We start from the raw sequence: 15,323 nt of genomic DNA on the forward strand, positions 1-15,323 counted from the left end.
TGTTCCCTAGTGGTGGCAAGCTGTGCAGTCCCACCAAGTGCAGTCCCACAGAGCTATGTGATGGCAACAGATTCCATTGACAGGTGCAGATAAGGGGAGTGATGAGCCATGTCCAGGGAGCCAGCCTGGAGCAAAAGGGGACAGGTTCAGGGACAGGGATGCTGACAAGGTTTTGAAACATGAGTTTCAAAAACTATATAGTGTATGTCTGAGGGTTCCACCCAGGACACGAACTACCCACAATGCAGGTCCGGTGTCCATCCAGTAGGTAGGGCCAGAGACAGCATTGCAAGGGAAGGGACTGATGGGCTCAGACTGAGCCAAAATAGGATCCCGCACCATGGACCGGGACAGCCATTGGTGCCCTAAGGGCCCTGACACTTCTGCTTTTTATTCATTTTTATAACTTTTTCCTATCATATCAGTGAAATGTGTTCAGTTTTATCTCATTTATATATTATTATTTTCTGAGATTTTAAATATTCTGAGAAGGAAATGGCTGAGGGATAGTTCAGTGTTATTTATAATAAAGAGCTCCAAGTTACCTTAGCTCCCGATTAAGCATATTTTTCCAGTATAGATTTAGACTCATCTTTACACTTAGTTGCTGGTTGCATTGAAAATAAAATGTTCTCCTGCATATAATCTTTATAAATGTTGAATCACAGAATCAGAATATCGAGTTGGAAGAGACCTACATGGATCATTGAGTCCAACACCTGGCTCTACACAAGACTACCTAAAAATTTAACTGAGAGCACTGTCCGAATACTACTTAAACTTCACCAGGTGTAGTGCTGTGACCACTTCCCTGGAGAGCCTGCTCCAGTTAAGTCAGGACTAACCTAATACCTAAATCCCACCTAGTCTCAACTCTAGACAAATCTCAAGGGATAAGCTATCAGAACCTAGTCTCAACTCTAGACAAATCTCAAGGGATAAGCTATCAGAATAAGTAATTTAATTTTAGAATGAATTACTTTCCCCTATTTTAAAAAGTCTTGAAAGGGGAAGTAGAATAAAAAGTAAGTAAAACAAAAAAGACGGATGTGAAGCAAAACAAGAGATTGTTGTAGCTGCAAAAAGGATGAAAAGTGAGCAAATGATCGTAATGTATGAGGAGAATAAGTAAAAGTGAAGGTAAATAGGGACTGTTGAAAAGGAATTATGAAATGAAGCTAGAAAGAACAGGAAAGAGAGAGGGAGTTTACCTATCTTAGTTATTGAAAAGAGATCATAGTAAAATCAGGTGTGTTTGGGGCAGGGGAGCCTCTGAGCCCAACTAGGCAAAAGAAAACCAACTACAAAGTGCTTCAGGTTGAATCTGATTTGTAAAATGACCCCAGGAGAAATCTTTAAGCCTCCATCTTGTATACTTTCAAGTTTCATCATTTCAAGGATCTGACAGTTTCCTACAGTGTCAGTACAGGCCTCTGTGTTTCCAGTGCTCTCCACAGGATCTTGCAGCACTTCTCAAATTTATGAAATGACGGCTGCCATTTATTTCATAGCTATATTTAACTTCTTGTGATATCCCTGGTTGCTGGACATTATTTCCTTATTATTATTATTATTATTATTATTATTATTATTATTATTATTATTATTATTATTATTATTATTATTATTATTTTATTTATTAACATTTTCTTCAAATATTTCTATGTTCTGCTTCTTTTCTAGTCCAATATTGCTTAGGACAGAGCTGTACAAAAGTTTTCTCAAATTTGAAATTACATGAATTTATTTTTTATGGTGCTAGGAATTATAGCCTAAAGGGTTGGGCCTGCATAGCATTTTTAGAAACACTATACACTCACATATATATATATATATATGCGTGTAGTATACTGGTTTTTAACAGTAGTCTAAAGTCTTTACTGAATTAAATACAACATTTTGATTGGTCATGGTGTCATGTAAATCTTCAAGCTATTTTTTCATTCTAGATGAAAGCAGTGAAAATGATTACTCATAGGTGGTAAGTATAGTGTTACTATTATCCTGTAAAAGTTCCTGAGACAAATGCAGAAATTGTTCGAAGAAACTAACTCCTTTTTTTTTTTTCAGAAAATGTTATTAGCTTGTATTGAAGCCAGAATTAGGAAGTATACTTTTACCCTTTGGTTGTGAACAGGATTCCTGAAAAAATGACAGGCAAGCAACTGAAATGTCTTTGTCCTACCAGAGGAAATCGTATTACAGTAATATCATAGTGTAGCAGGGAGGCACTGAGATTTGGTGTCATATTACTTGCTTTCCACTCCCTCCATCAGTAGCAATTCCTTGTATGCTCATGAAAAAAATAGCTGGATTTTAATTGCATCCTAACTAGCTTTCCTGAGTGCACTGCAAGATCACAACAACCTATTACCTTTGAGTGGCATCCAGAAGGCACAGAGTCACATTCCATCCATTTCCCATTGAACAGTCACAGAGGGAGGGTGGGTAAATCTAGCTTTCCCTGCAACCCTCAGTCTCTTGGTATATCTTGTCAACCACTAAACTGTCTAGTGTGTGTTTTTTTTAAATTAGATGAAGTTATGGCAGAAAAATCCATAAAATACCATTAAACATAAAGACATGATTGCTCTTTCAGGAAAACATTGAGCTGCATACTGCGGGAAAGTGGGAGAATGATAGTAAAGGATCACTGTATGCCTTTTTTGTTCTTATGCTCTTCTGCAAGCATATAATACTAGCCACTATGAATGAAGCTAGTGAATGGCTGAAGCTAGAGGAAGCTGTGGTGTGATCCAGTGCATTTGATCATGTGCTCTCTCAGTGAAATATCCATCTGTTCTTAACTAATTTTTGCAGTTTAGCAGGTTGCATTTTGTATTGTTGTTTAGTCAGCCAAGGATATAAATATGACTGATGTCATTACAATGCTAGTACAGTAATGTATAATATAGTTTGGTTCTCCTATTGTCTTTAGAAAAGAAAAATTCATTTAAATTATGAAATCAGAATCTAGAATCTATATCTAAGTATATCTCAAGCAACCTTGCTGTGTGGTGATATACATGTGTGTTACTGTATACCCCGTATATATTGTTCAGCATCACAAAGCTGTATCAGGGGAAGTTCAGTCTGGATATAAGGAAAATTTTCTTTACCGTGCAGGTGGTCAAACACTGGAACAGACTTCCTAGAGTAGTGGATGATGCCTCATGCTTGTCAGCATTAAAGAGGCATTTGGATAATGCCCTCAATAAGATGCTTCAGCTTTTGGTTAGCCCTGAAGTGGGCAGGCAGTTGGACTTGATGACCTTTGTAGGTCCCATCCAAGTAAACTATTATATTGTGTTGTGTTATGTTGTGTCCTGTCCTGTCCTGTTCTATTCTGTAGTAATGACAAGGTCTTGAACAGAATCAGGTTCCCTCAGTCTGTGGCTGTCCTCTTGAGAACAAATCTAATTTTTGTGTATTATTTGTCCCTCATTCACTGAAGGATTCTGAAGACTAAACTGAAGTTGCCAAACCAGTCAATTGAACACAAAAATATGTTAACTTTGGAGTGTCTGTAATAAATACATGTCACACAATGGAATACTTTGACTGAGCTGTTACTGGGTAAATAATACATCAAAAGTCAGAAACACAAACTCAGAGAAAGGCCAGTTGAGTTCAGAAAGTATAATTCAATGTTGACAGTGCTTTAATAGTTATTATAGAAACAATTGTACTTACATAATGTGGGACTATAATAAATGTTGGTATGAAAATTAGAAAATAACTTTGAGGATGATTTTCCTAGTCAGTGAGGGTTGTTCCACTAGCTTGCATTAGCTGTGGTCCAGAATTATTTTTGTGTGTTCTGAGCCATACATAAGCAATGGAATGTAACCTTTAGAATATAGATACTAGATAGTGTTATTTAAATTCAAGCTGTTTCTATTCATTTTGTTTTGTTTCTGTATGTACCATGAAAAATGTCTCTAAGAGAAGTTTCAGGAAAATATTCAGCATCACCAAACATGGTATCATCATCCAAAGAGCTGGGCTGCTCACAGAAGTTACAGTTTTTATGTAAGTTACCCAGGTTTTTCTGTTTTCTGAGGAAGTTAATTTAAAATCTAAGCACTTGAGTTGCTAATAATATAAATAACTGAAATGTGCAAGGCAAAGCAGAACCTTGCAGACACCTCTGGAACCCATATATTTCTGTAATACATTTATTTAACTAAATTGGTCTGCTGGATGTTAGGCACAGTTTTCCTTATACAATGTCTTTTTCCTAGTTATACTTATAATCTCTCCAAGAATATACATTGTTTGATTCGTTTATTCACTAGAATACCCAGTCACACTAACTCTTCATTAGCACTGTTGAGATACTGTTGAGACCTTTTTTCTCCAGCTGAAATCATAAATACAAAAGTAAAATGAATGTGGCCAGCAGGACTAGGGGGGTGACTATCCCCCTGTACTCTGCTCTGGTGAGGCCGCACCTTGAGTGCTGTGTTCAGCTTTGGGCCCCTCAGTACAAGAAGGACGTTGAGGCCCTGGAACATGTCCGGAGAAGGGCTACGAAGCCGGTGAAGGGCCTGGAACACAAGTCCTATGAGGAGTGACTGAGGGAACTGGGGTTGTTTAGTCTGGAAAAGAGGAGGCTCAGGGGAGACCTTATTGCCCTCTACAACTACCTGAAAGGAAGGCATGGGGAGCTGAGAGTCAGCTGCTTCTCACACATAACTAGTAATAGGACTAGAGGGAGTGGCCTCAAGTTGCACCAGGGGAGGTTTAGGTCGGAAATAGGAGACATTTCTTCTCAGAAAGAGCACTCAGGCATTGGAACAGATTGCCCAGGGAAGTGGTGGTGTCACCATGCCTGTAGTGTTTAAGGAAAGGTTGGACATGGCGCTTAGGAATATGGTTTAGTTGGTGACATTGGTAGTAAGAGGGTGGTTGGACCAGATGATCTTGAAGGTCTTTTCCAACCTTAATGATTCTATGATTCTATTCTGTGATTCTATCCCATTTAGTGTTAAGGCAGAAAGCCTTAATTCAGAAAAAAAAAAAAAAAAAAAAAAAAAAAAAAAAAAGTTTACAATACTTAGCATAGATTTCTTCTACAGAACTGTTAAACTGGTTGTCAACTGAAATACTATTTCTTTTATATCGTGATAACATTAAACAGTCTCCATTCAGAAATTTCTTGGTTAGTAACTCCTAAAATTTTCCCGGTTTTGATTCTCTAACACTGGAAGCATTTAGCCATTTTCAACAGGTATTGACCTACCTAACATGAATAGATTATTGTAATCTATTTTCTTAACTGGGGCAGCACCTCTTCCACAAGTAAATTATGATAATCATTGTATTTATTTATTTTTCTCAATCAAAAAAAAAAAAAAAAAAAAGAAAAGAAAAATGTATGTTGTTAAAGTAGAAACAATAGAATAGAGGGGGTCATAAATTCCTTAGAATTTAGAAAATCTGCCTTCCAGCATATGAAATCATGTGCACTCTGATATCACAGATTCGGTCAATTCCAACACCACAATACAGATATTCTGAGTCTCGCTGGGAACAAGACATCTTGTAGAAATTATCGTATAGCATACCAGATGGCATCTTTCTTGCAGACATCACTTGAATTTGCTTCTTCTATTGCTGTGGAGAAAGAACCAAGTATTTCTATTCCTGTAAGAGATTTATGCGTCAGTTTTCCCATGCAGGAATAGGTACATTGTTTTTGGTTGTGGTGCCACAGAATTATCAGAGGATTTTTGTTCTTTGAAATCATAGGAAAGCACAATGATATGTGAATTATGTTGCAGGGGAGACCATGTCTTGTGGTTTGCACCAAGTTTTTCAATATTGGTACCATCTTTAGGCATAGGCAAAGTATGCAATGCTTGCTGCAGCTCACACCCATGGGGCTGGCACTGATTCATAGATTTCAGCAAAATGAAGAGATAGGCTTTTGGTCCCAAAGCAACAACAGCTGCTCCAGGTTCCACTTGTACTAGCTCAGAAAAAGTGTCCAAGCAGACCCCCTAAAAAGTCTCTTTGACTGGTAAAGGACAAGGAGATCAAGTGAGCTGCAAGTTCCTGCAATGGCAGACATAATCCTAATTCCTGTCATTGCTCTTTGCCTGCCTTTGCCTTACTACTACCTTTGGTGGAAGAAGGAGAGAAAAAAAAGTGTTAGAGATAACAGGATACTCTCTGCAATGAGATGATAGCCAGGGATAAGGACAACACTGCAAGCTAGCCATGTTTCTCCTTATATACTCTCCCCTTGCTGAGCAACCTTATGTTGTGTTCTCAATGGACTCAGCTGGAGTTATTACTGGCAGGGGACAGAACTGGAGGAGAGTGCACAGTGGGACCAACAGTGCTATAAGCATGCAGTGTTGGGGCCATGGAGATAGACACAATACCAACAGCTACATGAAGAAATGTGTCTTAGGAGCCACCCAGAACTGGAATTTTGTCTACATTTTTGCTAGGCATTGAGCCAAGCACATCTCATATAGTCACTGGCAGCATAACTTCCATGCTGTTTATAGTAAGGTCAGGAAGAAGCAGTTTGGCAGTGTAACTGGTGTATTGATTATTGGCTGTGCCTTATTCTGGGCAGGACATTTTTGTTGGTGGAGGACACTAGTTGCAGAGACATTTGTGTCTGTAAATGTACAAGAAATAAAGGACTCAATCAAACATAATTCTTTTAAATGGTGGGATTATGCTTTACTAGGTCTCCTTCCAAAATCATTTTTTTCTGCTTAGAGGGAGAGGGGACAACAAAGTCAGGAATCCTTTACGAAGGACTTCATGATTTCTCAGTCAACTAAGAAAAAATGAGTAGGGTCTTAGTTCTCATTGTGTTTGAAAACTTCTCATTCTGTTCTCTGAAGAGCTTACAGACCCTTTCAAATTTACTTATCTGCTATATCAGCATATTCTATCCTTACAGCCTTGCACCTGACTGGACACAACCAGTGTGGATTATGTACAAAGATACTGATTCAAGTAGAAAAAACTTCACAAAATAGGGAAGATTTACAGACAAGTGTGAAGAAATGTATTTGTATCTCCATGAGACCTAGATTCCTGTCATTTTGGAACATTTACTTTCTCTGAGGAAAAAAAAAATGGATTACCTGTTAATCTGTTTGAGGTGCATTTAGATGCACACTGTACTCATCGAAAATATATGCTCTATATTGGAGATATTCACATGCTGTTTTTATTAAATTCCTGAGAAAACTCATAAAGGTTTGTTCAGCAGTTGCAGGTTGACCATCTCCTGGTTAGCCTTCTGTACAATTTTTTTTTTTTTTTTTTTTGTGAGGCCCAATGAACATTTGTTCTTCATGTATTAACATATTAAATCTGTAGATCTGAAGTCATGGGAACTCCCACAACAGACCTGGGCTAGGTAACTTTCCAACCTCATAAAAGATCTTCTATGGCTCAGCTAAAGTTACTGTAAAAAATCATTATGGACTTCAGTTTGCATAAGTTGTTCCACCAATCCAAGCAGCAATATCAGACAGTAAAAGGTCATCCAATTTTAGTCCAAGGACTAGTCAGGTTGCTGTTGAAACTCTTACAGTATTGTTAATTTTAAGTATCTACCTCAGTGTAGAGTCCATTCTGCTACTGCTCGGGAAGCCTCTGCATATCACTTGCAAAAAATTTGTATTATAACGTGTTGGTTGGAGTGTAGGTCTGGATTTTTATGAAACATTTTCCTACTTAATGTGATAAATTCCAAATGATGCCCTTGACAGATATCTGATTCCTCTGTCTGAGCTGGTCAATGCTTGAGGTTCACAGTGGGTAAGAAAAACAATGAAAAGTATTAATGTTCTATAAACAATGTTTCATTGGAATTCTTAGAATTGTATCCTGAATATATTCATTTTCTGCCTCTAAACTTTGAGCCTGTTATGAAAATAAAAAGTTTAGTAAACTTTTCCTCTCAGAAGAAAGGTGTAAAATGTTTCTGTTTGAGAAACCATCTCAAAAATGGAACACTGATGTAAAATCCATCTTGAAATATTCAGTTTCTTGTGCAGAAAATGAATTTTGCTTTTGTTTTAAATTCACTATTTCTTATTTAATTTTTTCCAACTATAGTTGCTAAAGTGTACAGACTCATTATAAATTATGTATATATTCTATGTCTGCCTGCTATCATTCATATTTCTGTAAGAAAAAGATATAAACTTAAAAATTTATTTAGTAAAAATATTATTTAATTATTCATTTGAAATGGTGACCTTTTCAAGTTGAATTATTACATGTCGGCATGAAGGTTTTCTTGTGTCTTATAGTATTTTACGGTTGAAGAAATCATGCAGCTAATTTAATTACTTGGCCTAAAATTGTTGTGCAGTTTATGTCTTTTGCTGTACCACAAGAGAAAAACTGTGAAATGTATTCATTATTGATTTTTTAAAGGGTTTTGCTCTTATATAAGCAGAAATGCAGACCACAACCTATGTTGCTTTAAAAGGGGAAAAGGGAATAACTGTGCCATAGGCTATGGTTTATGTATTGCCTTTCCTAATGCCTTGTGAAACGTAAAAATCTACAACAAACAGATATGTAAAGCGTAACCGGTATGAAGATTCTATTCAGATTTAAGTGCTCTAGGTTGCTTTTGAATCTTGCTATTTTCTGCATTTGTTTTGACTGCTCTCATCATTCAAGATTGACGCTTGGATGGGTGTGTAGGAGGAAGCAGCAGCAGCAGGCTTACAGCTTGCAGACAAAAAAAAAATCTGCCTTATCTGATGGCTATTATTGAAAATGCGAGGTGTAGCCTAGGCTGGGTAATGAAGGGGAGCGAGCGAGGGGGAGCAAGAAGCATGGAGCTGCATACTGATGAGTGTAGGAGTACTTGATAAAAAGAATTCTTGCTGCTGGCAGTGCATTGCTCATTGTGGAGTATTCCAACAATCACATATAACGGAGAGCAGCTTAGCTGACAGCTTGATATGCTTTTTTTTTTTTTCTTTTTTCTTTTTTTTTTTTTTTTTCCTGTATGACGTACTGGTCTGTAGTAAAGATTAATAACTAAGAAATGTAGAGCTAGGATCAGATCTTGCAGTATATGCTGCCCTGTAAACTATGTTTTACTTCTGACTTTTCTGCTTGCTGAAAACATTAATCTGTCAAGCTGGCGGGCTCCTTTGATACCAACTTTCCCAGGAACACAATGTGGCAATGCCACCTCTCAGCCCAGGACTACCGCTATTATCCAGTGGATGGTTATTCGTTGCTTAAACGCCTCCCTCTTCACCCTCCTACAGGACCCCGATGCCCTGTCCAGACAGTGGGACAATGGTTGGAAAATATTGGGCTACCTCAGTATGAAAACCACTTGCTGGCTAATGGATTTGACAATGTGCAATTTATGGTAAGAAATCTTCTGTGCATAGCTGTGTATATACACTGTAGCTGCCTTTTTTTGTCTGTGTCTTATGTGATCATAAAAACCTGAGATATTCTGCATTGCACTAAGAAGATCTGTGTAGTGTTTCACTTTTCTGTGTCTAGCTAAATTAATATATAGACTATCCTAGCATAAACTTCCAAATTATACACTTTACAAAATATTCTAGACAGAAATATGGTAAAAGAAAAGCTGCATATTAAGGTTCTTTCTCTCCCTCATCAATCCTCAGATTAAAAAAGAAAAATGCACTGTTCTTTTAATCCACTGCAGGAGGCAATTTCACAATATTTAAAGCTGTAAGCACCCCTGTCTGTAATACCTCACATATTATTACTTTTATTTAAACACTAACATCATCATCACAATAATTAAAAAGCATGCAATGCCATTCTTGCATTGAGAGGTATTTTAATAGCAGATAATTACTTAATAATATGCGCTCTCTTTGCAAGTGATTCTGGATGTCTCAGTTAAATGTTTTTGCATCGTAGACAATCAGGATGTGGGATTCACTTGTTGAAACTTATGCCCTGTGTGGAAAAGTAATACATTCCTCTTAACAGTTCAGTTTTTCTGTTTTAACTCTCAGTGTTTACCAGGAACAAATGAATTAAATAAATTTTGCATACTTCAGAATTTACAGTATTAACATGAGGTGTTAAGTAACTAGATCTGTCCGACAAACTTTCCATTGAAATGAATATTCACAGTAAAGAAAGAAGCTTACTTATAAGATTATTATATAATCACATTCTACCTGCTTTGGTATTCCCATTACTTCTATCTCCTGCAAAAATCCTGAACACATTTCTTTTAAGTATCAGATCTTAAAATATTATTAATTACTCCTTATTTACAATATTTTTAGTAACTGTGTATGTCATGGAACAGTTCTAACTTTTCACAGCTTACACCTGGCATATCTGGCATATAAGAAACAGAAGTGAAACAATATGAATATTATGACTGTTGAATCATCTTATGAGTTGCAGTTTTCCTATTTAATTTATTTTGTCAAATCACTATATAGTTAGGAGTTACCAATTAAGGCACAGATGTATGTTATTTCCCCATTATAATAGTGTAGAGATTTCTTCCTGTTTTTACATGGCTGCCCTGTGATCATTTGCTTATATCAATAAAAATCCTTAGAATTTTTTTCTTTAAATATTCTTGAAACAAAGTACCAAGGGTGTGCTGTCAGCCCTGCAAATTTAAATAAAAATAAAAATAAAAAATGTTCTAAAATGCATTTCAAGACACAGTTTCCCAGAATGTACAAATTCTTGAATATATTGTAGCAATAGTTACATAAGTAGGTGATCATTGAGTCTTAAAGAGACTACGGAAGGAAATTGTTCACAAGAGGCTGTAGGTGGCATAACAAATTGAGGGTTACACCTACCACAGGTAAATGATGAACACCCAAGGAGCTAAAAGAAACTGCCTTGGAGGGCTTCCCAGTCATTCCCTGGCTGTGGAGGGACCCCAGCCACATTCTGTGGGAATTTATGACTTGCATTTCCTAAGTCTCTTATTGGTACAGTTTTGTAAATATACAAATTCTATCTGACAGTCTAGTATTCAATACTAAAATCAAACTTTTCAGGTATTGGGCAGTCTGTACACGTGTGTGCTAGCTGATGTTTTCCAATCATTATAAATTAATTATTTTCATAAGTATACATTGCAGGTAAAATGCACAACAACTCTTAATTATAATTGTGGTAGCATGCATATATGAATGGAAGATTAGACTCGTAAATACGATGATTAGGCAAAAAGCTGGAAAATTTTCTAGTTATACAAATATATAATTTCAGTAATTTAATAGTTACTAATGTATTGATTTCACACTATTTATCATGCTGTTGCATGTTTCAATTTTTGTTTGTATCAGAAATTGAGCATTTCCATTATTATATTGGAAGTAAAATGAACAGGAAATACCAATTTCTTTTATATTATTCTTTTGGATATGTGAGCATTATGTAATGAAAATCTCTCCTGAAAAATTTAAAAGAGAGTTTGTTAAGGTATTTTCCATCCCAGACAAAATGTTAATAAAAAAAAAAAATAAACTTGGAAGATATATAAGAAAATGAGAGAAGGAAAGACCTGCTATGGCAATACAAAATTTCAGATTTCTCCAAATTTAAATGTGTTGTAGTCTTCTTTAATATAAGAGAAATGGTTTGCCTTTATTAAGCTTTAAGCTTATTAAATCAAGTGTTTCAGATGGCTTAACTGCTTCACATCAAACAACTCTAATACTTCAATGCAGTAAAAATCAGTTAGACATATTTGTTCTTCATTCTGTACCACATTCCTGCTTTTGTTTTTCTGGAAGCACATTCTGACCTGCATTTATTCATTCTGTTGCCTAAGCAACAACCATCACACTCACATTAAGTATGATTTAGTAGTATAAGTCTTTCTAGATGTTCAGAACAGAAGAGGGGATAGCACAACAATATAATTAATGTCCATGTAATAACATACATATGAGAACAAATATATCTTATTTATACAACTCTCAATGGCAAAATTCTACTAATTAAATTAACATTCTAATATGAAGGTGTTTTTCAGATAAAAGAATTTCATGGTTAATCATTCATTAGATCATAGAAATTAACTCCTTATGTTTACTCACCCTCAGGCATTTGGAAAGTTATTCACTAAACTGTGCTTAGAATTAGGAAGATTTGTTAATGCTACCCCAGTGTAAGGACTTTATAGGAAGAAACAGCCTGGTTGCTATTAACCTGAAAGTATGAATAGTTTTCCTTTAGTTTATCAATATTTATGTTTTTAAAATATGTTTAAACATAGTATTAAAATCTTAGTTGTGTTTTCCTTAAATACTCTATTTGCATGTACAGAATATTTGCGCACATAGCAAGTTGCAGTTCCTACCTACTCTTATTGTCGTGCAGGAATGAAACTTGCATAACATTTAGTAGGCCTGAGGCAGATTCAGTTCCAAGTCTCGGTTCATGTATGCTTATAGGAATAGAATCGTACTTGAATATATATATATGTAATCATTATTAACTTCGACATTTTGTTGTGTAATAGGCTGCAGTGTCCTTCAGATGTAAAAACTTGTCATGACTTTGTGCAGGGATAGGCTATATTTGAAGATGCAGATGATACTGCGGTGTTCATAATGTAAATATTATTTTGCAGTTAAACTAATTCTAAAGCACAGGAAAACAATTAGATCAGTCTTAAATTGTAGTATATAAGCTAGATATAAACCATGAGGAAACCTAATGAATCACAGAACATCTTTCTGATGCATAGGCCCCATGGAAATCCCTGGGGCAAGTTATAATCTCTATGCAGACTTGCAGGCCTACGTAACTTAGTCTGCTGAGAAAAAAAGTTGAATTGCAGAGGAACAGATGAAAATATACAAATGTGTGATGTCACTAGATCCTTTAGTGCAGCTTTCTACAACTTTGCAACTTCATCAAAGACTCTATTCTGGATTCACAGAGATAAAAGCAGTTCAATCAAATCACTGCCCAGTGGGGACTAGTCCTGATTAAAGACTTCATATGACTGTCTATTTATAGGTTGTTTTAATCATTTAAGATATTCTGAAATTTTATCACTTGCTTAATATTGTAATTTGATGAAGATAATCTCTCTTAAAAAGATCTTTAAAACACTGTATGAGTGAAAATGAGACCAGAAACCATTTATGATGATGAGTTAACATAAAAGTATGAAGCACTAGATTATGTTTTTTCTTTGTTTGTTTTTGACATCCCAAAATATTGTTCAATAATAACAGTTAATATGTGAATTGGCATTGTACACTAGACTGTCTTTAGCTCTGCTGTGGATTTACAAACATGTACCTCTACCCCTCTGAGTACTTAAATGGCTTGCATTGCCTGAGGATCTACATATTGCCTAAATAAGTTTAAAATTCTCTCTTTCACTGTTAGGAATCTGAGGCATAGAGTGACCGTGGGACAGAACTTAAAACTGCTTAAAACTCTGAGATGAGGAACTACATCTTGAAATATCTGCTAACATAATGTTTAACAGATCAATTCAGTTGCTTAAACATAGGTATCTAGTACCAGCTGAGATACTGTAGGGAATTCAGGAGTTTCTAGACAGGGCTGGCAGATATTACTGTCATGAAAACCGGAGACTGGCCAGTCCTTCATGATTAACAGCTGGAGGCAAGTGCCACACCACTGAGCATCTGACGCAGTTCTAGAGTCCTGATGCTTATACAGCTGAAATGAATCATAAATGTTCTAGGCCACACAGTGTTCATGACATGTGTAGGAACTCAAAACAGATGTCTTGATTTTCCATGTAGTATGTTTGGTGCATATGCATTTATTTTCCTTCTAATTATTTTCTATTTATACTTATTAATATAGTATTGCTATTCATCCTGTGAACTAACCTGCATAATTTACCCATTTTCACAATGCTAGGCATGGACTACCTTTTCAATTCCCCTTGGCTGCCTGTTTTGAATTTAGTTTTGAGTGAAGTTTTGACTTTTCTTCTCCCTTACCCTCTCTCTCTCTCTCTCTCTCTCTTTCTTTCTTTATTTTTTTTTACTAGGTCTGGAGGTTTATTAGTCAGCTGAAGTTTATCTGCAGTCTATCCTCAGGTCTCATTCCCGGGATTTGCTGTCCTGGAATACCCAGTAATTCTTGCATTTAATCTCTCTAGGGTATTTTAAACTCTGTATCAAGTATCAAGGACAGATGCAATTTTATTTCTTTACAGAGACATTCACCTGAACAAAATTCTCTATGTGCATTGGCCCCAAGTCTTGCACTTGTAGAGACCAGTACAAATTTTGTCCAAAAATACCCAGTGCAGAGATTGATGATTTGAGCATGAGATAAAAGCTTGAAAGAGTGTCAGTCTGCCAACACCTTTCTTAAATTAGCCATGCTGTAGATAATGAAAAGAAAGGCCAATGTTTGACAAAGGTCTAGTATGTAGTGATTTTGGTGACTTTCAGTTGACTGACCTGTCCAATATCCAGGCTCTGAGCTCTCCAGGTCCACAATGGCCACTACAGGGACTGATCAGGGCAGTCATGAATCATCTGAAGCACAAGAACATTCAGAGCCTTGCCTATGTGTAATGTAGCCAGAGTTGATGAACTGTTTAAGGCAACCTTAAAACCCACAGTCAGTAGTATGCAGTAAGCCATGTTTTTAGAAGAGCAGAAAGAACACAAGTCCCACTGATTCTGGAATAAGCTGTGGTTTTCTGTATACTCTGATAAAATCTCAGAGTATATATCCGGAACTGTGAATTTCAGTCTTGTCATCTGAACCTCACTTGTAAACCCCAGGACTTACTTTTAGTTTCATGGTAGATCTACAGAGCTTGGCCCTAACTGTGGAGCTCCTCTCAGTGTCAGTGTGGCATTGGCTTTTACCCTGAGCCAAGTACCAATTTGTCAGTCTATACTTTTCCTAGTCTTCTTCTCCTTCACCTTGGTAATCTTTTATGACTGTGGATCCTGAGGCAGGCCAACTCTTCCCTTAGTCCAACCTGTTACTTAAATGTAGAGTGGGGCAGAGTTTAGGTTTAGTGAGGTAGTCAGTAGATGTTTAGTACTCAGTTGTCCACATATTGGAATCACTTGAGTTGTTTGAGACATCTGAATAGGCCAGGAATATATGATACAGAATCTATGGGGAACCCCTACCCATCTGGAGCTTCATTTGGATTCCAGACAAGGTACATTACAGCACTTCAAATGACTAGATTTTTATTTGTGGACTACTACATGAAGCACCTAGTCATCTGTTAAAGCGAAGGGAGCATAAAGTGTAATTAGCTGACTGGCTAGCTATCAGGGTACTTATTTTACAACAAGTTAAAGCAGATTCATCTGGTC

At 36.4% G+C, this 15,323-nt stretch overlaps 1 protein-coding gene across 1 annotated transcript in view; it reads left to right on the forward strand.

The window, feature by feature from the left end:
• ANKS1B (ankyrin repeat and sterile alpha motif domain containing 1B) overlaps positions 1 to 15,323 on the forward strand; it is a 433,323-nt gene that overhangs the window by 224,830 nt on the left and 193,170 nt on the right. Inside the window, exon 15 of the mRNA XM_032196110.1 lies at positions 9,276 to 9,382. Coding sequence (XP_032052001.1) covers positions 9,276 to 9,382 — 107 coding nt within the window. The remainder of the gene's footprint in view (positions 1 to 9,275; positions 9,383 to 15,323) is intronic.

This window comes from Aythya fuligula, chromosome 1 (genome assembly GCF_009819795.1).
Source record: "Aythya fuligula isolate bAytFul2 chromosome 1, bAytFul2.pri, whole genome shotgun sequence".
Taxonomy (NCBI): domain Eukaryota; kingdom Metazoa; phylum Chordata; class Aves; order Anseriformes; family Anatidae; genus Aythya; species Aythya fuligula.